Source organism: Polypterus senegalus, chromosome 14, assembly GCF_016835505.1.
Source record: "Polypterus senegalus isolate Bchr_013 chromosome 14, ASM1683550v1, whole genome shotgun sequence".
In the NCBI taxonomy this organism is placed as follows: Eukaryota; Metazoa; Chordata; class Cladistia; order Polypteriformes; family Polypteridae; genus Polypterus; species Polypterus senegalus.
In genome coordinates, this window is record NC_053167.1 from 140,833,895 (window position 1) to 140,856,446 (window position 22,552).

Sequence of the window (22,552 nt, forward strand, 5' to 3'; positions counted from 1 at the left end):
GGAGGGTTGCAGTGGCTGCAGGTTTTCATTGTAATCCTTTTCTTAATTAATGACCTGTTTTTGCTGCTAATTAACTTCTTTTGAATTCATTTTAATTAACTTCTTTTTTTAAGAAATGTTTCCCTGAATTTCTCCATCATTCCTCCGAATTGCTTCATTTCTTTCCTTAAATGGCACCCAAACAGAAATGAAATGTGAAGTGAGGGAGCCAACAGAAGACCAGCTAAGTCAGGGCCTCAAACACCAACCAATTTCACTCCAACCAGCTGCTTAATGATGCCCTGATTCTTATTGTTTGTTAAACCCATCCTTTAATTCCATGGCTTGTTGCTGCTCTCATTGTGCAATAGCAGACATTTCCGAAATTGTGGATTCTCTCTTTTCTAATAGCAGATCAGCATTCCGATACCTTCACCTTTCATCATTTTCAGATATCGTATGATGGACACAGTTTGCTGGTCTTGTTTTGGCTCATTTTGTATCTCATAATTGTTTGGCTACTAATTAAGGAAAAACAAACAATTGAGGGGGTCTGAGTCTTCAAGAGCAAGTCAAAGGAAATTAATTCAAAAGAAGTGAATTAGCAGCAAAAGCAGGTCACTAATTTAGAAGAGGATTAGAATGAAAACTTGCAGCCACTGCGGCCCTCCAGGACTGGAGCTGATCACTCCTGCCTTAAGCTGTCCCCTATGCACAATGAATGACAATGTATTGTCAAAAGTGTTTTGTAAAGGTATTTTTTGAGCTGAATAATGGCAAGACGTTCTTGTTTTTAACATTAGTTGATGTGGAAACAACGCAAAAGTATTTTTTGCTCTCAATCTTTATTTTTTGTTTCTGTTCCTTCAAAATAGTCAGAAAATAATATTTAGAATTTTTACAAAAATACCTTTTTAATTGTCCATAAAAGAGAAAGTTGTTTTAAATGTTGTATATATGTATGTATATTTATGTATGTGTGTACAGTGGTGTGAAAAACTATTTGCCCCCTTCCTGATTTCTTATTCTTTTGACTGTTTGTCACACAAAATGTTTCTGATCATCAAACACATTTAACCATTAGTCAAATATAACACAAGTAAACAAAAATGCAGTTTTTAAATGATAGTTTTATTTTTTAGGGAGAAAAAAAATCCAAACCTACATGGCCCTGTGTGAAAAAGTATGAGACACAAGAATGAGACATACTCAGATAAAGGTTTGGGGCAGCCACCCATATAATCTGGTTTCCTGGCTGCAAAATCGTTTTGTAGAAATACAGAGCACTGAAGTGCATACAACTGAGTCCAAAACAAGACTGAGGGAAAAGGGGAAAAGGGCAGGCTTTTAAAGGGGAAGACAGGAAGTGAGGTCATAAGGATCGGGCTTGTGTTCATTGCTCATTGGATCAGGCCCAGATGTGACATCAGGGGGGCCGGAGCTGGTAAGGTCTGTTTCCATTGGTTCGGTCCTGGAAGTGATGTCAAGAGAGCCAGGTGGAGTTTCCCAGGAATGGTCTACAGGGAAGTGAGAAAAAGAGTCCGTGCACTCTGCCACATCCCGGCATGCCTCCGAACTGCCTTCATTTAAGCCCTTTAGCTGCCTCCCATGCGCATGTGTGTGACATATATATATATATATATATATATATATATATATATATATATATATATATATATATATATATATATATATATATATATATATATATATATATATATATATGGTTGAAATAGTTTTACTGTCAAATAATGCAAAGAGTACGCGACATGTTTTTCGCCCTAATTCTGGGCTCATCAGGCGTACACACTCACTGCACGCCCTCTCGGAAATCGAACCTCGGACGTCAGCGCTAGAGGCAAAGCCTCTCGTGTTGCACCACGGCGTGTGTTTCGTTTATTTGACATTAGTATGTAGATCGGGGTAATTACATTCAGATTGTGATTCAGACTACGAATGCCTTGAATATATATTATATAATGCAAAGTGGAGTTGATCCATCTATTATCTTCACCAGGTATGCAGGCAAGCAAACAGTAAAAAGTGTGAATTTGTGAAAGCCGTCTTAATTTAGGGTGTTCATAAAAATGTAATTTCCTTCATGAGGCAGAAATATACAATAAACACAAATTGCTGCATCATATATTTGAACTATTAAATTTGTGGTTCAGTCTAAATGTTTAAAGTCTAAATTCTTAATTGTATTAGAAATATGTCATTTTCTATCACCCTCTAACAGAGGTCCATAAAGGGCCACACCCTCAGTGAAGGACAAAAATTTCAAAATAACATCATATTCATAATCGCCGATCTTGAAATAATCTAAAGCGGCACCCCTCTTGCTTTTGTTTGATATTTGTCGTTGGCTATTAGAGATCTAGGACTACCGGTAAATATCGAAATTACAACCATATTCCTGATCAGCAACCACAAAATAACAGAAAATGACACTCCACATGCCTGTATTCCCTATCTCCATTTTTAAAAAGTTTTGTCAAAAGGAGTAACTTCGACCTCTCCTGTCTCATTAGTGGTTTAATCCATAGGGTCCGCTGATGTGACCTGCGCAACTTCAAGTCCTTCTGATCATTTTTCCTAGAGAAACCCATTGGTTTATTATTCATCACTAGCTGTGTAAGTCAATGCTGTAAAAAGCCTGGGGTCCTAGAAACTATTGAAATCGTCAGAAAAAAAATGTAAATGTAGAGAGAGATGTCAGGTAATTGATAGGAACTACTCTGGGTATCTCTCTCCTAGGAGGTTTTGTTTTGTCGACGTGATCGCCTCGCTTGTGCATTAGTGGTGGGAGGAAAAGTTAGAGATACCATTCTGCTGATGTTCATGGCTAAACGTCTTTGTCTTTCTTCATAGGTTTCATTTTGAGGAGGTGCTGGCCTCACTTCTGTTATTATTATTTTCTGTTTCCTCGGAGGTGGAGCTCTTACCACCTTTCACTTTCGGGTCGGCCAGACAGACAGACACATTTCCATGCATAGATGTTTATAAATGAGATAAGGGCTTAATTTCCTGCACAAAGTATGGTAAAAAAAATTGGCCTAAAATTAGGGTTATGGGGTCTAGAGAGCTAAAAATAGGGAGAAATGTCCTACATAACTTGACATCGAGATGAGTCAAATGTGATATCATATGAGGGGGTTTTCTCGTACCAGTGAGTTGGGAGACCCCAGACAAAAGCGCACATAAGTAAGTCTTAAAAACACAAAAGGATTTTGAGGGTTGGGGGTGGGACATGTGCCATGGTTTCTTGGGGGAAGACAAAGATGGAAATTTTATGAGGAACTAGTTGAGACGCTTCTCTCTTCCATTTCCTACACTCATTTGGGTTTACGGTGGAAAGCTGAGCGAATGTGTTAGCAGACATCTGGTGGTCACTCCACCATGAAATACCTTCAGAGGATTATAAGAGGGGAAATAAAACACCAGGGGACTTTTTTTTTTGTAAGTAAAAATTATATTTAAACAATTAGGTGTTACTAATTATATCAAATCTAAATAGTGAAATTTAAAAATATATCATATTTTTGCTAAAATAATATTTTCTCATTTTAAACCTTTACAACCTCAAAAATTGGATGTGATCGAGCAATTCTGTTGCCAGATTTGGGTACAGCACCCTCGGATATAAAGAGAACGCCTCAAAGTTTTGACAAATTGCTTGTTACTGAATAACACTGGTCTGCAAAAAATACTATTTTCTGTATATGTTGACTAAACTATGCATACTAATATAATATATATTGTTACATTGCTGCTTTTTTATCCAAATAAATAAAATTGTAAATATAGTTTGCTTGTTTGCCAATTGAAAACAATAAACGTTCAACTTATTTTTTCCACTAAATTTTTCATGTGCATTGCCATTGGTAAGACTTAAGACTGTGGCTAAATGTTGCATTGGGAAGACGGATTGAAATTGAAGCGAGGCAACCTAAAAGCCGGTGCTGAGACACAAAGACTACATTTCCCCTCCGGTATCAGGAGTGTGCTGGGGTTGATGGGAGGACTCGTCACTACGGCACACAAAGTACAACCGAAGCAGGATCTCGTCCTAAGACCACAGGTATGTACAGCATTTAGTTTTCAGCTAATATGGAGAGCTCAATGGTTTACAGCTTTTGTCTAGGAGTCTGTCTGTCTGATCATGGGTTGTGTTCAGCCTTGTTGAATTTCTAAACGACAATTTTTCCTAATTTCCAACTTGGTTAGCAGGTCATATAAATAATTATACAGACTTGCTTTTTCTTGCACTATTCTTTGGTATCAATCTGAGGAAAGTCCCTACTGGACTAAGCAAAAAAAAAAAAAGTCTGTGGAAAGTCTTCTGACCGGAGATTTTTAGCAAAATATTATTTTGAAAGTTTCAGATTTTATATATTCAAAAGTAAAGACAATTAACATGGAGATTTGCCAAAATACATTTTCTAAAATCATTTGGTTCATGTGTGTCTACAATTGTGTCACATTTAAGGAAGTGTGTGAAAAATAAGTACAGTACACCCTCTTTCAAGTCTAGGGTTTTGCATATCTCGCATCTGTTTGGTCAAGTCCTGAAACTTAGATACATGAAACCTTGCCCAGCAACATGTAAGAGATTTGACTTCATTCCTATTAATTCAACAAAAATAGGCCAACAGGGAGAGCTCCAGGTGAGGGGAAAATAGATACTAATATATATATAGTGTGATGGATGGCCGACACATCCAGGACGCTAGATAGCATTCTCCCTACAGCCTAGAGGTGCCCTGGATTCCCGCAGGGCATCATGGAAAATGGAGTTTGGCTTCACAGCCCTGCTGGGTACCGTGGGTGCCGACAGGGGACGCTGCAGGGAGACACAGAGACTTTTGTTTCTATTATAGCCCAGAAGTACTCCCAAGTCATGGGGACGGAAGGGCAGAAGTACTTCCGGGCTGAAGAAAAATGCAAGTCTTTATCTGACCCGGAAGTGCTATTAATCACATGGACAGAAGGACAGGTGCTCTTCCGGGTCAAGGACTATTTAAAAGACCATTCGAGTCCCAGCAAGCTAGGCTGGAGTTGGGAGGGAGTGTGATGGAGCTGCTCGGAATGGAGGATTGGTTATTTGTGATTTATTAATTATTGATTTATTGTTTATAGTGGTGGAGGTGCTTTTGGGCACTTTATTGAAGAAAAATAATATACTTCTGGGTGCTTTTAAACCAGTGTCTGCACCAAGTGTCCATCAACTTACAATAGATTACAGGTAGTCCCCAGGTTACGAACATCCGACTTACAACATACGAACAGGGCCGCAGCTGCAACGCATGCACCTCAGCAACTGCCACTCCTTCATCTTCGGCCTGGGGACGCTGCAAGCGGTGGCTGGATGGAGGCTGGAGGGGGGTGATTTCGCTGCTCGCGCAGTGTAGTGTCACCTTGAGCGGCTCCCGGCGGCAAGCAGTTTCACTGTCCGCCCACCACACGGCTGCCTGTTTATTCTAGGTGGGCGGCTGGTAATGCTGCAAGCGGTTACCCGGTTGTGGCTAAACGAAGGCCATTGAGGGTGAACGGGGCGACGGGGGTGTCGGGGGGAGGGTGATGTAGCATTGTCCCAGGATGCCCTGAAGAAATCCGGGGCACAGCTACCGTCCAGAGGAGCTGCCACCTAACATTCTGGGGGAAGCAGTGTCCTGGAAAGGCTGCCTACCTCCATTCTTCCAGTTCAGGGACGTCCCGGCCGGATTGAGCTGTCGGCCTTTTATCACTAATATATATATATATATATATATATATATATATATATATATATATATATATATATATATATATATATATATATATATATATATAATATACCTTCTGATTTACCAGTGTAGATCCTTAGCCACAGAGCCACTACTCCATTGTGTGCAGCATATAACTAACGTATTAAAAAGTGCAGTCTCATGAATGAGACATGGCAAACGCAGATATAAAACATCTATACTAATAAAAGGCAAAGCCCTCACTCATCACTAATTCTCCAACTTCCCGTGTAGGTAGAAGGCTGTAATTTGGCAGGTTCATTCCTTACAGCTTACTTACAAAAGTTGGGCAGGTTTCATTTCGAAATTCTACGCGTAACAGTCATAACGGTCGACAACATCCGCCATGTTGAACTTTCTTATTCATGGCCTCATCTTCACGAAATTTGGTAGGCAGCTTCCCTGCACTAACTGAAACCAATGTACGTACTTATTTCGGTAGTATGATGCCACTGTCGGCCGCCATATTGAACTTTTCAACTGTCTTTGTTACTTATGGGCCCATTTTCAAGAAATTTGGTACACGGGTTCCCACCGCTAACTGAATCCTACTTACATACATATATACGTCCATAGCCTGCTGCTCGGTCACCAAGTGAGGCGGCGTTGGGTCTCCCATCCCCACTCCTCCCACGTTGTTGGCTGCCTGCCTATATAAGGCCGTCTGTCGCCCGGTCTCTACATTCCCTTCCTTGCTTCGCCACAGGATTCACGTCTCCCTGCTGATAACTGCAGCCTTTTTACTTAATCCACGGCTTCTCTGCTGTTTTATTGTTCATTTATTACGATTATAGTTATTGTGTAGGTATTTTAAACTTACTTTACATTGTTCAGGTACACATTTCCTTTATCATTCCAACTGTACCCCCATTACCATGTCTATCGAGGTGATCACCATCGATCAAAGAACTGTCACTTACCGAGTGGTTTCCATGCCCGGAGATACCACCTACTTTTCCATTCTCTGTGTTACATATTACACGGCCATATCAGGCTCACTCTTGATATCCATTGTGTCTTATGTATTGAATGACTGGACAGGTTCAAGGTGTGGACTGATGACGGTACAGGAGATAATTAGACTACACAGGAGCACCAGAAGAGTGAAATGCTTAAGCCCTTCACCTATGGATCTGCATGTGAGTTGATGGCTGCCGCTGAATTGTTTGGTTGTCGCTTTCAAGTGTACCGAAATGGCCAAATATTTCACACCTTTCGACAACCGCCAATGCCTCTTAAACATCTTAGATTCACAGGTGACGATTTCAGTAGAGAACACTTTGATGTTTATGAATGTTTAAACTCTCAAAAGCTAGATGTGAAGTTATCGATGAAACCGGTTGTGTGCTTACAACACTTGACAGATGCCGAATGTCACTTCAACACAACAAGTCCTAAAAATACTGTCGTAATTGAAACAAACCATGAAACTCAAACCGATTAGGACAGCAGCAATCCAAGCTGTGAGATTTGAGACAAGATTACTGTTCACATGGCCGACTGTACGTTACATGATCAATAGTAAGCTCAGCGCACAGCTTGGTCATATTACAACTGGAGGGCCGAACTGACAACGTGGTATACAAAGAGATCCTTAACAAATAATTATTGGCATATTTTCCCTCATTTTAAAAAGGTTTAATTTTCTTCTTGATAAAAATTTTAAGGCAGTACTTTGCCGCTGCGAAGTGCGGGTATTTTGCTAGTATACTATAAAATACAAAATGTTACGATTTTTTTGTTCAATTTGCTTCTAATATGTGACACCAAAGGAACTGCTTCAGATGCAGAACTGAGAGACCTCGATAGTTTAGAATTTTAATAAATGTTGAATACACGTTTGAGTGCAGGAATTAAAGGGAATTAAAATCGTCACGAGGGGGCGTCTGTTCACCAGCAAAACAGGAGAGAGGCTCCAGATTTATGGACCTCATAGTGTCTGAAGTGCTCGGATCTGTCCGAGGCCTAAAACTCTCCTGACTGCAGCTGGACACTTCTCATAAAAGTGGACACATGTTGTCAGGAAAAAAAATCTCTATTTTTTAAAAATCAAAACAAAACCTGAAATCTCTTATTTCTAGGAGTTGGTGAAGTGAAGAGAAGTCTTTACAGTTTTTGATCTTACCAGGTAACGCATGAAAAGGGGAAAGCAGCTGGAGATCACTTTGCTGCTGCTAAAATTCCTTAGTTTAGGTGTACAAATGCCGGCAAGACTCTGCAAGGATCCCGGATTGGATCAGCTGACAGATTTAGACTAAGTGAGCACAGATGATGATGATGATGATACTGAGGACCCTCGCAGAGCAGAGTGAGGTGGAAACAGCCGCGTGAATGGAGGTGCAGGGAGGCAGTGCTGGTGAGAGAGATGAGGGCGTGTGGAGCCACAAAGGAGCCGTGGAAGCCTGAGGCCTGTTGAATGGTGGTCGAGAAAGGAGATTACACTTTCAGCTGTGGAACGATTTTTAGGGAGCAATATATCTTGCTTTCTGCAGTGGGTTGGCACCCTGCCCAGGATTGGTTCCTGCCTTGTGCCCTGTGTTGGCTGGGATTGGCTCCAGCAGACCCCCGTGACCCTGTGCTCGGATTCACCGCGTTAGAAAATGGATGGATGGATATATTTTGCTTTCCACCCAGAAATAAATAAATAATAAATAAACACTTTATTTTATTGAGTTTCGCATTTTACAATTACGGAATTGCATAAAAAGCAAACTTTGTTAATTGCACAAAGCTCTGACCCTTCACTCATCTCTAGTCATAAATGAGCCTGCAGTAAAGAAAAATAATTCATAGAAAGGACAGATTTTTACTTTTTTTTATTTTTATTTAATCTATGTGAAAACAAGTGAAAATTTCAAGAACATGTCTTGAATAAACAATAGGATTTCTTAATCAAACATTTAAGGCAAATCTTATTTATTTTTCTGAAATTGTCATGGTCCAATGCTTCACAGCCCCTCTTTTTACTTGAAGTTGCTTTCGTCCATGCTGGGTGCCCAAGAGGGCTGTGCCCACCCGCTTTCCTTAGAGTCTAGTGTGCCGTTTGCCTCTCACAGATCCAATGCTGCTTACTTTTGCAATTTTCACTTTTTATTCCCTCACGTCTGACGCATCCACAGTTTTGTTTGTCTTTATTATCCAAAGGCCATCTGAAAAAAAAATAAAAGAGCAACTTTATTTTTGTGTGCCATTGTGTGACGATCTGCCATTGATTTGTAGTATTTTTGCCCTTCAGTGTTTGTTTATGGGTGGTATGGCGGTGCAGTGGTAGTGTTGCTGCCTCACAACATGGCAGTGGCGTAGAGCCCAGCCAGGCCCACCCTGATTGGCCACAGGCCTAGCCAATCAGTTCATAGTATATGGAATTTTCCAATCACATTTGGTATTTGTGATTTTATCTTTCCTTCGGTTTGCAATGGTATGTCAAACCCCATTGGATTTTCAATAAATAAATAAATGTGTTACCATGTATGTGTAACCTGATCGGTAGTCGTCATTAGACAGTTAACAGAACCTTTAGTTGCTTAATTGAGTATTTTCGATGAACACCAACAGATAATTTATTACTTTGAGGAATTATTTCTGACATGGCAAAACAAATGGAAAAATCAAGGTGTTAACAAAAGCTTTGTTTAGATCAGGTGTGTCCAACTCCAGGCCTGGTGGGCTTCAGTGGCTGCAGGTTTTCATTCAAACCCTTTTCCTAATCAGTTTTCATTGCTAATGAACTCCTTTTCCCTTCATTTTAATAGCCCTGTTTTTAGGGATTCAGTCCTCTGAATTTATTTGTTTCTTCATTCAATGGCAGCCAAATTGAGATGTGAAAAGAGCCAAGAATGACCAGCTAATTTGTAACGTCAAACTCCGACCAATTTCACTCCAACCGGTTTTTTTTTATTTATTTATTTATTAATTTTATTACAATCAATACATAGCAATCAAGTTTTTACAAAAAAAAAAGAATTATGCTAAGAACAGATCGATCCCCACCCTTGAGAGAGAGAGCAAGCCAAACGGTGTAAAATTTAAGGCTTTTAAAAATACCTAAATCAACAAATTCTCTGTGCTTTATAAAATCATTTCAAAATATTACTGATTAGATCCTGCCATGTTTTGAAAAAGTCTGCACAGATCCTCTAACTGAGTATTTGATTTTTCCAATTTTAAATAATATAACACATCAGTTTCCCACTGACTTAAAAGAGGAGAGTTTGGGTTCTTCCAGTTTATCAGAATAAGTCTGCGTGCCAACAGTGTAGTGAATGCAATCACAATTTGTTTGTCTTTCTCCACTTTAAGACCCTCTGGAAGAACCCCAAACACAGCTGTTAATGGGTTAGGAGGGATTGTGAGTCCAAGACTGTCTGAGAGGTAATTAAAATTTTTGTCCAGAATAATGTTAATTTGGAGCAGGCCCAGAACATGTGACCTAGTGAGGCTGGGGCTTGGTTGCAACGCTCGCAGGTTGGATCATGCCCTGGAAACATTTTGAGAGTTTTAGTCGAGACAGATGTGCTCGATATATAATTTTGAGTTGTATAATTGTATGCTTTGCATATGGAGCTTGAGTGAATTCTCTGCATTGCTACTTTCCACTCCTTTTCTGATATATTAATTGAGAGGTCATTTTCCCAGTGTCCTCTTGGATCTTTGAAAGGAAGGGATTGTAAAAGGATTTTATATATTGTAGAGATGGAGTCTAACTCCTTGAAATTGAGCAATAATTTTTCCAGCGTGGATGAGGGTGCAAGATGAGGAAAATCTGGAAGGTTCTGTTTAACAAAGTTCCTGATTTGAAGATAGTGAAAGAAATTTGTAGCTGGAATGTTAAATTTGGAATGTAATTGTTCATAGGATGCAAAGACGTTGTCTATATAAAGATCCCTAAGCAAGTTAATTCCAAATTTTTTCCAGATATTAAAAACTGCATATGTTTGTGAGGGTTGAAAGAGGTGGTTCTTTTGCAGGTGCCACAGAAAGAAGCTTCTCCGTCTTAAAATGCTTTCTACATTGGTTCCAGATTCTAAGTGAGTGGAGCACAATTGGGTTATTAGTGTATTGCCGATAGCGTGTGTTTATTGGAGCACAAAGCAAGGAATACAAAGAAGTACTGCAGGATTTTACTTCTATTGCGGTCCATGCCTGTGTATGTTCTTCTATTTGTGTCCAGGTTCTTATCGACTGTATATTTGCGCCCAGTAATAAAACTGGAAGTTAGGTAGAGCCATGCCGCCTTCTGCCTTTTGTCTTTGTAGGGTCGCTCTTTTGATGCGTGGATGTTTAGAATTCCAAATAAATGAGGTTATTGTTGAATCTAATTGCTTAAAGAACGATTTATTAATGTATATTGGTATGTTTTGAAATAAAAAGGAGCTTAGGAAGAATATTCATCTTAACAGTGTTAATTCTTCCAGCTAGTGTGAGATGAAGGGTTGACCATCTATGCAAGTCTTGTTTAATTTTTTCCATACAGACGACGAAATTTTTTGATAAAGAGCTTTATGTTTACTTGTGATGTTTACCCCGAGGTATTTAAACTGTTCTGCAATGATAAAAGGAAGGGTGTCTAATCTAATATTATATGCTTGAGAATTCACCGGAAAGAGTACACTTTTATTCAGATTAATTCTGAGACCAGAGAGCTTTTGAAATTCTGTGAGTGCTGCTAAGACTGCAGGCACAGAATTTTCTGGGTCCGATATATACAGTACCATGTCATCTGCATATAATGAGATTTTCTGTTCCAGTCCTTCTCTGCTAATCCCCTTTATCTGATCAGTATTTCGACAATGTATTGCCAGTGGTTCAATGGCAATTGCAAACAGCAGTGGTGACAAAGGGCATCCTTGTCTTGTGCCACGTTCTAGTTTAAAGTAGTCTGAGCAAATGTTATTGATGCAAACTGAAGCTTCTGGGTTAGTATACAGTAATTTAATCCATGCACAAATGTTCGGGCCAAACCCAAACTTCTCCAAAATAGTAAAAAGGTATTTCCATTCAATCATGTCGAATGCTTTTTCTGCATCCAATGATAATAATATTTCTGGGGTGTTTGATTTAGTTGGTGAGTATATTACATTAAACAGGCGTCGAAGATTTGAAGATAAGTGTCGGCCCCTAATAAATCCAGTTTGGTCTTGTGATATTATTGAGGGAGCACTTTCTCCATCCTTCTAGCTATGATTTTAGAGAGTATTTTAACGTCGTTATTCAGAAGTGAAATTGGTCTGTATGATGCACATTGTAATAAGTCCTTATTTTGTTTTGGAAAGACAGTGATTAGTGCTTGGCGAAAGGTTTGTGGAAGAGATTGGTTATCTCTGGCTTCTGTAAATGTTGCTAATAGGAGGGAGCTAGCTGAGCGGAGAATTTCTTGTAAAACTCTGCAGGGTAGCCATCAGGGCCTGCTGCTTTTCCACCTTGGAGTGACTTTATAGCATCCAGTAATTCTGATAATGACAGAGGTTTATCGAGCTCCTCCACACTAATAGCGTCAATTTGTGGTATCTGTAATTTATCCAGAAATGCATTAGATTGTATATTGTCTTCTTTAAACTCAGTAGTATATAGGGATTTATAGTAGTCTCTAAAAGTGTACATTATATTTTTGTGTTCGATGATTTTATCTCCATTCGTGTTAGTAATTACGAGATTGCGTTGTGCACTTCTTGCTTGTGAATTTGTTGCGCTAAAAGCTTATTAGCTTTCTCTCCATGTTCATAATAATGATGTCTGGATTTGTAAATTAGTTGTTCGGTTTCTTTAGTTGTCAAGAGGTTTAATTCTGAATGTAGAGCCTGCCTCCTCTTATGTAGAGTCTCGCTTGGTAGTCTGGCATGTTCTTCATCTATTTTAGTAATTTCGCTTTTATCTCTGCTACTTTCTTCGGATTTATTTCTGTGGGAAAGATATGAGATAATCTGTCCTCTTAAGAAGGCCTTAAGAGTTTCCCAGAGTATTCCTGCAGAGATCTCAGGGGATGTATTTGTCTCTAGAAAGAATTCAATTTGTTTGATATAAATTCAGTACAATTCTCGTCAGCTAATAGAAGCGGATTGAGGCGCCATCTGCGGGTGAGTGTATGGGGCTTAGTAATTTCAGCTCCAAGATCATCGGAGCATGGTCTGAAATAACAATAGCATCGTATTTACAAGATTTAATCTTAGGCAAGAAGTTATTATCTATAAAGAAGTAATCAATCCTTGAGTAGCAATGATGTACTGGTGAGTAGAAAGAATATGTTCTTGAATTTGGGTTTAAAAACCTCCAGGGATCTGATAAGTTGTGATCAGTTATAAACTTTGTAATTATCTTTGCGGTGTTAGTTGCGTTCCCCTGTGGAGGAAGTCTTATCTAAAAGTGGATTTAGAACACAATTAAAGTCCCCAGCCATTATAAGTTTATGAGTGTTCAGATTGGGAATGGATGCAAATAAATTTTGTATAAATTCCTTATCATCAACATTAGGTGCATAAACATTTATCAAAATCATTTTACAGTTAGATAAGTCTCCCATGACCATCACATATCTCCCTTCAGGATCCAATACTACATCTGATGCTACAAATGGTACTGTTCTATGTATGAGAATTCCCACCCCTCTAGTTTTCTTTGTAAAACTAGAATGGAACATTTGGCCAGTCCAGTCTTTTTGCAGCGGAACTGATCCTTACTTAGTAAGTGGGTTTCCTGTAAAAATACTATTTTAGCATTTAGACCTGTTAGGTGAGAAAGTACTTTCTTTCTCTTTAATTCGTGATTCAGGCCTTTAACATTCCAGCTTACGAAGTTAACTGTCCCATCATGGAGACACTGATTCTGAGTTTTTGGTGTCATATTATAGTCTTAACTGGAAGTGAAATAGTTTAGGTCTTAATTTCCTATTCCCCCAAGAGTTGTTGCCATGCAGCTTATTATTACGTTGATAGTTATAATTATAAAGATTGAGATGATAGATTAGATATAGATCAAGCCTGCTCTCTTTCTCTTCCCCTTAACCCCCACCCTCCCTTTTTGCCTCCCCAGGTGAGGCTAAAACCCACTTCATGCAGTCCCAGTCCTCTGACATACCCAGAGACAGAGCACGTCCAAAGCACATCAAGCCCCCATGCAGTGGCTTTAAGGTTAAAAGATAGAGATATCTGTTACCAATATAGTCTTTAAAAGAGGAAAAGAAAGAAAAGAATTTTGCACTTAATATATATATATATATATATATATATATACATATATATATATATATATATATATATATATATATACATACATACATATAATAATCTTCATCAATTTTAGTGCATTAAGATGATATCCCCAGATAATAAACCCAGGTGATGGTGTTAAAGATGTGTCCAAAACAAGCATAACAAGTCTTAATGCAGTAATAGCAATAACAGCAAACCAAGGGTATGATATTGAACAGTCTCATTTAGGGTACACATGAAATAATTAGAAAAGAAAAAAAAAAGAGGAGGAAAACGTAATTAAGCACAATAAAACACAAACATTTAGCCCTAGTAATACTAAGTAATGATAAGTAATAAGTAAGTAATAATAATATAAGAATATGAGAATATATGCTGATAAAAAACCCGTATTTTAAAAACAAATAGATCAGACAGTAGATTATTAATCCTAGCTTTATCATTTACCGCCATGACTCACAATTATGTATCAGAATAGTCCGGGATCAGCTTTCTTAACTCATTTTCTGCCTCCTCCTTGCTAGCGAAAACATAGAAATGCCCCTGCCATTCCACTTTCAGTTTTGCCGGATACAGGAGGCCGTATTTGACATTGGCTTGCCGTAGCCGCTGTTTAATATTGTAACAACCCGGCAGCAAGCGCTGGCGGAGTGACGCCTCATGGGTAATTTATGTAAATAGTTTGCGGGAAATTATGGGTAATTTATAAAAAGCTTATTGTATGTCGAATTTACGTATTGTCATTTGTGTTGTAAATAATGGTGTGTTTGTATTTAATTGGTTGGGTGGGTTTGGGTTATCGCCGTCCGGGGGTTATTTATTTTGTAAAAAGTACCAATTTATTGAAATGTGTCTTCTGTCTTGACCTTGGCAATGGCGCGCAATAATGTTGAGCTTTTGTTTCTGACTATCTTCTGTAATAAAAGATACAACAGGACAGAGCTGTTTTATTGCTAAGATTTTATCTAAGCAAACTACCGAGACACTCGGTCGTCGCGTGTATGGGGCACGAGTGTTCTCTTTCTTAAAGAGCTGGGTGCAGTTGCGTGCATGGACGCTGGCAAGCCGCTAGCCCACAGCTTCGGAGGTGCACGGCAGAGTTTCGAAATCTTAAAAGACTCCTCCACGGGTCGCTACATTGGTGTCAGAAGTGGGAGACCAGGCTGTTTAGAAGACGCCTGGTCATGGAACAGAGTCTTGAAGAAATAGAGCGTGCCATCTCGGAAAATAGCGCTATGTTGGAGCGCCTGATCAGCAGAACTGCACGGAGAAAAAGGACAAACTGGCCTGAGGGTGCCAGTATTCCCGGACAGTGTTGCGATCTTCTAGGCACGGCGGAATGAACCTGTAGCTGCCGCAACGACACCCCAAATCACCAGTCGGCGGTCCTCCCCACACGGTCACCCGCTAAGCTGCCACGATACAGCGGTTGACGCCCTGGAGCCATACCTTGCACAAGTGGATCTGGCTGCTCTTCACAATGGTTGGAGCTGCGAGGAAGCTGCAACACACTTGGCCCTTGCCTTGGAGGGTCCCGCACTTCAGGTACTCATCGACCTGCCGCCTGAGGAGTGTCGTGATCTTCAGGCCCTCACCGATGCTCTCACCCGTCCGCTTTTGGACAGAGAACCTCAGCGGAACACAGCAGGGAGGAGCTGACAAACCGACATCGGCGTGAAGGTGAGAGTGTGGGAGCATTTGCAGCTGACATCAGGGTCTATGTACGGAAAGGTTACCCTACTTTCTCGACAGCAGCAAGGGAAGAACTCAGTCTTCATGCTTTCCTGCGGGGCCTTGCACCAGAGCGTCTTCGTCAGCATGTCTGTCTGTCGCCGCCCAGACATTTGAGCGAGGCACTACGGGAGGCTGAACGGGCTGAAGAGGTACTACAGTTTGGGTCTCCGGCACGTCAATCATCACGCCCAAACCGGCTATCGAGAGAAGTTGAGCGAGGGGTAGAAAGGGACAAGCATGAGGGTGTGGAGGTCACCGTCGGCGCCCAGCCATCATCAATTCCCCGACAGAGACAAAGATCGGACCGCTGTTTCCGGATCGGAGAACCAGGGCATTTTGCCAGGGACTGCCCTGCTCCAAGTCCCCTGCCTCGTACAACATCACCTTCGGGAAACGACTTCGGAGTGAGGCCGTGAGGGGACCCTCGCTCCAATTTTCAGCATCCCTCCGCAATGACTGCCCTAAAGTGGGGCGCTGTGGGTTTTCAGGTGGACTATACCTAGACTGCATTATAGACGGACGGCCATGCAGTGCCTTAGTGGACACGGGGTCCACTATTTGTCTATTACAGAGAGGAGTGTTGCCCGAAACAGCTGGTCCTCTTCCAAAAGACTGGACTCCTTCTAACATCGAACCGCGCATCGTTACGGGGTGAGCGGACAAAAATGCCCGGAAAGAAACTATTGACTGTAGTAGTAGGGACGAGCCAGACCAGCCACGAATTCTGGCTCACGGACATTAAAGACAAATGCATAATTGGGTTAGACTTGCTGGCCCACTGGGGAGCATGTGTTGATGTGTCCAGGGCCATCCTCCGCGTAGGTAATGAGACTGTGTCGCTCCAATCGGGCTGGAATCATCCTGGAAGGGCTGTTAGCTTGGATTTGCCTGGACACCACGGCTCACCGGCGCTCGACCGTTGTTCGGAAGATGCAGGGACTAAAGAGGACCCCCAGGAGAATATTGCAGCTCAGACCAGTGCTCCCCAACGGTTTTCCTCACACGACCACCCATCCGCTGAGACGGTTGCCGCTGTGGAGGAATTGGGCCATCGAAGTGGTGAACAGCTGAGCACGCCACAGCAGGAGCAACTCCAGAAAGTATTGAACTTTGTGGACATTTTTGCGGCTCGAGAAGAGGACTGCACCAGAACCTCGTTAGTCAAACACCACATTGACACTGGCCACGCCGCCCCCATTCGGTTGCGCCCCCACAGATTGCCTCTTGCAAAACGCCAAGCTGCCGAAGAATTGATTCGCGAGATGGTAACCAACGACATCATTGAGCCTTCGGACAGTCCCTGGGCGCACCCATGGTCATGGTGCGGAAGAAAGCGGGGTTGGGCGCCTTGTGTGGACTTTCGTAAATTAAATGCAGTCACTCGAAAAGACTCTTACCCATTGCCTCGCATCGATGATGCATTGGACTATGTGGCTGGATCCCGTTGGTTCAGCACTTTGGACTTGGCGCAGTGGATATTGGCAGGTAGAACTGGCAGCAGAGGACCGACCCAAAACTGCATTCACCATCGGACAAGGGCTGTGGCAGTTTAAGGTAATGCCGTTTGGACTTTGTAATGCGCCGGCCACGTTTGAAAGACTAATGGAGCGGGTCCTAAAAGACATTCCCCGAACCCGTTGTGTGGTCTATTTAGATGACCTGCTGATTCATGCCAGAGACTTTGACCAGGCGGTGCACAATTTAAGGGAGGTCCTGACCGCCATTCAGACGCCGGGTTGCGGTTAAACCCTGAGAAATGCAATCTTCGCCCGACAGACTCAGTTTCTAGGGCACGTAATCAGCGAGTGGGGTGGCTACAGACCCCGAAGGTGACTGCCGTGAGCAACTGGCCCCACCAGCCAATATCACTGAACTGCGGAGCTTTTTGGGTTTAGCCTCCTACTACGAAGATTAGTAAAAACTTTGCGACCATTGCCAGCCCTTTGCACCGACTAGCAGTAAGGGCCAACAGTTTGGGTGGACGGAGGACTGCACAGCCGCCTTCCAACAGTTAAAGGCTGCCCCTCGTCAGCGCCGTCCTGGCGTACCCTGACCCCAACCAACCTTTTGTGGTGGACACTGGCTAGCAATGTGGGATTGGGGCCGTGCTCTCACAGAAGGGGAGGCTGGAGAAAGAGTGATAGCTTATTACAGCTGCAGCCTCAGTCGACGGAGAGGAATTACTGTGTCACTCGGCGGGAACTGTTGGCAGTGATCCTAGCGGTGCGGCACTTTCGGCCCTACCTATTGGGCACTAGGTTCACACTGCGGACTGACCATGCTAGCCTCACCTGGATGTTGAATTTCAGGCAACCAGAGGGCCAGGTGGCAAGGTGGATGGAGATTCTACAAGAATATGACTTTGAGATACAGCACAGACCGGACGGCAGCATGCCAACGCTGATGCCCTCTCCAGGCGTCCATGCCTCAGCAATGAATGCTCGATATTGCCGCCGACAGGAAGAAAGGGGCTGGGGCCATCGTCCGCATCCGCAGGATAGATGACACTGTTGGAGTAGGGAGCCGTACACTATTGACCAATTGAGGCAGTTACAGGCTTAACGATCAAGCACTAGAAAGGTAAAGGGCTGGTTGGAGACACAAGAACGTCCCGACTGGCAAACCGTGTCGTCACAGGGGCCTGAACTCAAAATACTCCACTCTCAGTTGGGCAACTTGGAGTTGCACGATGGCGTAATCTACAGGCGGTGGCACGCACCTGGGAGGAATTGACCGGCTACAACTACTGGTTCCCCAGGCTTTGCGCGCGAGGTCCTCCGATGGGTCCGCGGAGCGGCTGGATCCGGACATTACGGAGCGCTAAGACAGCGTGCGACTACGGCAGCGGTTTTATTGGCCGGTGTCGGCAAGGCGCAGAGCTACACGTCCACTGCTGTGGCGTCTGCACTGCACAAAAGGACCTGGTCAACGTTCTCACGCGCCATTGCAACGATACCTGGTCGGGCACCCATGGAGAGGTGGTGTGGACATACTGGGTCCTTTTCCTGTAACGAAGCGGAAATCGCTACGTTTGGTAGCAATGGACTACTTTACCAAATGGCCAGAGGCGTATGCAGTTCGGATCAGAGTGCCCCACAGCTGCCCAAAACTCGTGGATGAAATGTTCACTCGATTTGGAGTTCCGGACGAGCTCCACAGCGATCAGGGGCGGAACTTTGAGAGCCGTTTGTTCAGGGAGGTGTGTCAGCGACTGGGGTGAAAAGACCGGACCACCCCTTCACCCACAAAGTGATGGATTGGTCGCGATTTAATGCACCCTGGCCACTCAACTGGCAATTCTGACCAGTCAACACCAGCGGGACTGGGACCAACATTTGCCTTTGGTCCTATGGGCATATCGGACAGCAGTGCAGGAGTCGAGCCAATGCACGCCAGCGGGCTGATGTTTGGAAGGGAACTTCTGACGCCGGTGGATTTAGTGTTTGGCTCACCCCTGAGCCTGAGATTATTGGTGGGCCCAAATGGATTATTTTAGACGGCTAAAAGAGCGGCTGGACACCGTTCATCGACTGGCCAGGGAGGCCCTGGAGGGAGCTGGAGCACGCCAAAAACGGGCTTATGACTCGCGGGCTCATGGCCCGACGCTGAAGCCAGGGACAAAGTGTGGGTATTTTGCCCAAGCGGAAACGGGATTGTCCCCAAAACTAGCCCACCATTGGCAAGGACCGGGAGAAATATTGGACAAAATATGGAGGTAGTTTTCCGAGTCGAATGCCTGGGCGAGGCAGACGGGTGGTGCTGCACAAGGACCGTTTAGCACCATACCACCCACTGGCCCCAGAGCAACAACAACTCGAAAATATAAGCGGTTCTCCAACCTCCACCCCGGCACCGAGTCAGACATGACAGGACTGAGCCCGACACAGTGATGGCACCTCCGGCAGGACAAAGCGTGTCCGTCGACGGCCAGGACATTTACGTGATTTTATCTGTGATGAGTAGGGTTGTGGGGACACTAACCCTCTTAGGAGGGGGCTGTGTAACAACCCGGCAGCAAGCGCATGGAGTGACGCCTCATGGGTAATTTATGTAAATAGTTTGTTGGGAAATTATGGGTAATTTATAAAAAGCTTATTGTATGTCGAATTTACGTATTGTCATTTGTGTTGTAAATAATGGTGTGTTTGTATTTAATTGGTTGGGTGGGTTTGGGTTATCATTCCGGGGTTATTTATTTTGTAAAAGTACCAATTTATTGAAATGTGTCTTCGTGCTTGACCTTGGCAATGGCAGCAATAATGTTGAGCTTTTGTTTCTGACTATCTTCTGTAATAAAAGATACAACAGGACAGAGCTGTTTTATTGCTAAGATTTTATCAAGCAAACTACCGAGACACTGAGTGTGCGCGTGTATGGGGCACGAGTGTTCTCTTTCTTAAAGAGCTGGGTGCAGTTGCGTGCATGACGCTGGCAAGCCAGTAGCATAGCTTCGAGAGAGTGCACGGCAGAGTTCGGCTCGAAATCTTAAAAGACTCCTCCACGGGTCGCTACAATATTATAGAAGGCGGCGCGTTTGATAGCTGTTGCTGGAGAGAAGTCAGGGAAGACGCTAATGTATAAATCTTCATATATAACATCTTCCTTTTTTCCTGAGGAGTTCCATCACCTCTAACTTAAATGATAATCGTTCAAAACGGACTATAAAAGATCTTGGTCGGGGTCTGACGGTGTTTGATCTCAGCAGACGCCGTAAAGCGCTGCTACTATCTCAGATTCTGCTTTAAAGTCGCCTCCGATTATTTTAGAAAAGTTCAGCTATGCGTAATTTCACCGGTTTAAACTTTCGATTCTCCCGCAAGCCTTCACCCTGACATTATACCTTCTATTCCCATCTTCTAAAGCAGCCAGTCTGTCTCCAAGTTTTTTCTCCGAAGCTTTTACATTCAACTGACATTTACTGCTCTTTCCTCGCACTGGCAGCTAGATGTTCGCTATTTCGATCCGATTCGGAATGTCTCACTAAGATGCTCCAATCGATCAGCAAGCTGCTCAGTTTCGTAGAAGTTTTCTCAATGCGGCTTCTTCAATTTTACCCAGCACCTGTCGAAGTTCAAGCTGTACCTCTTGACGCGCCTTTCATTTGCCTGTTGGATTTCCTGTCGCGAGACATTCATTGGCCTGTTTCATCTCCTGCTCATTCCTGTTTCAGTCTCTCATGTGCCTTTGCCGTTGCTTTCTCATTAGCCTTCTCGCTTTTCTTTATATCTTGCCTGAGGTCAGCGAGCAACACTTTCAGTTCAGATATAGCTCAAATGTGCCTTCTTGTACTGTGATGAAGCAGCAGGACTCTGCTGAAGCCGGTGGGTCCTCGGCCGTTCCGCTGCGTGATTGCAACTGAAGCCGCTGGACCTCCCGGCCTTTCCAGTTTCAGGTAATCCTCTCCAATCCGGCGAGCTATCCACATCTGCACTCACGATCGCACCTTCGCTCCCCTTTTCGCTCTCAGCAGGCGACGATGTAGCGGACCGTGGTCCCGAGGAGTCTCGTACTTTCGCCCATCTGATCCAGGTCTGTCTCTGAGAGGCCGATCATCTAACTAGGGGCTTGCTGATCGCAGCTTGGATGTAGCTTCTTTAGTCTTCATTCTTTCGACCCCCTTCTTGTTGGCCATGTTTATATGTGTTTACATATACTGTAGCGTCCCTCTTGGGTTGAATAAATACAGGATATCTCAGAATAATAAGCAAATAATATGAAAAATAGCACCACTGCTAGCGGAGCTCCACTTCAGACGTCCATCTCTCGCATCGGACGAGACCAACCAACCGGTTTCTTAATGAGAAGCCAATTCTTGCTGTTAATTAAAGCCGTTATTGAATATCAAGACTTGTTGCTGCTCTCTTTCTGCCACAGCAGACTATTGATTTTCTGTTGTTTTCTAAGACCGCCAAGATGTTTGGCCCTGAGGCAGACCAATGGCAACGGACTCTTTCACCTTTCTTTATTTTCAGGATTAGCTGGCTTGTTTTGTGTCTCATTATTGTTTGGCTGCACATTAAGGAAAAAGAAACAACTAAAGGGTCCAAGTCACGTCAATTAAAACGAAGGTAAAACCAGTGAATCAGCAGTGAAAACGGATCACTAATTAAGAAGATGGTTAGAATGAAAACCTGCAGCCACTGCAGCCCACCAGGACTGGAGTTCGACACCCCTGGTTTAGATGAAGAACAACGCCCGTATATTATCGAGACACACAATATGCAACATTGTGTGGCTGAAAAATGACTGGAGCAAACATTTCAATCTCATCTTCATTTTGAAAGAAATAAGTGGATAGGACTGGTGAGCTTTGCTGGGCCGAATCGCCTGTTCTCGCCTCATTTGTTCTAATGTTCATCTGAGGAGACTCTTGGCTTTAGTGACCCCAAAAGACAAGTATGCTGTGCGAGAACCACCGTGAAGCCAATTGTCAGCAGTTTTCACTCACCAGCCACTCGACCTAATTCTCAATCATTTACGACAACTACGGTAGCGGGAAAGGTTCGGTGTTTCCCTGCAAAATGGTATAAACAATTGAAAGGGATCGATTATGTGGAAGCGTAAAATACGCCGAAGATTCTCATCTTGAAAGAAGGCTCTAGGAGACAGAGGATAGGCAAACAGAGAGATTAGCTTTATTGCAATAAACAATAGGGATGGACTCAACATAATTAAGTCAAACTGAGCTGAGCCCCTAATATATTGTAATTTTATCTCCAAATGCCCCCCTTCCAGACTAGTTTCCCAACATCTATTGTTTTGAGGTTCCCGATGATGTTTTTCCCCACTCTGCACCCTTCCCCTTTAAAAAAACCCCAAAAAATTTTAAAACCCCAATTAAACAAAAAA

General features: G+C 42.9%; 1 protein-coding gene across 1 annotated transcript in view; it reads right to left on the bottom strand.

Moving 5' to 3' along the window:
- Positions 1-8,732: 8,732 nt before the first annotated feature.
- Positions 8,733-22,552, bottom strand: part of LOC120515245 (killer cell lectin-like receptor subfamily G member 1) — a 40,915-nt gene continuing 27,095 nt past the window's right edge. Inside the window, exon 3 of the mRNA XM_039736065.1 lies at positions 8,733-8,914. Within this exon, the coding sequence (XP_039591999.1) occupies positions 8,797-8,914 (118 nt within the window). The 3' untranslated portion in view covers positions 8,733-8,796. The remainder of the gene's footprint in view (positions 8,915-22,552) is intronic.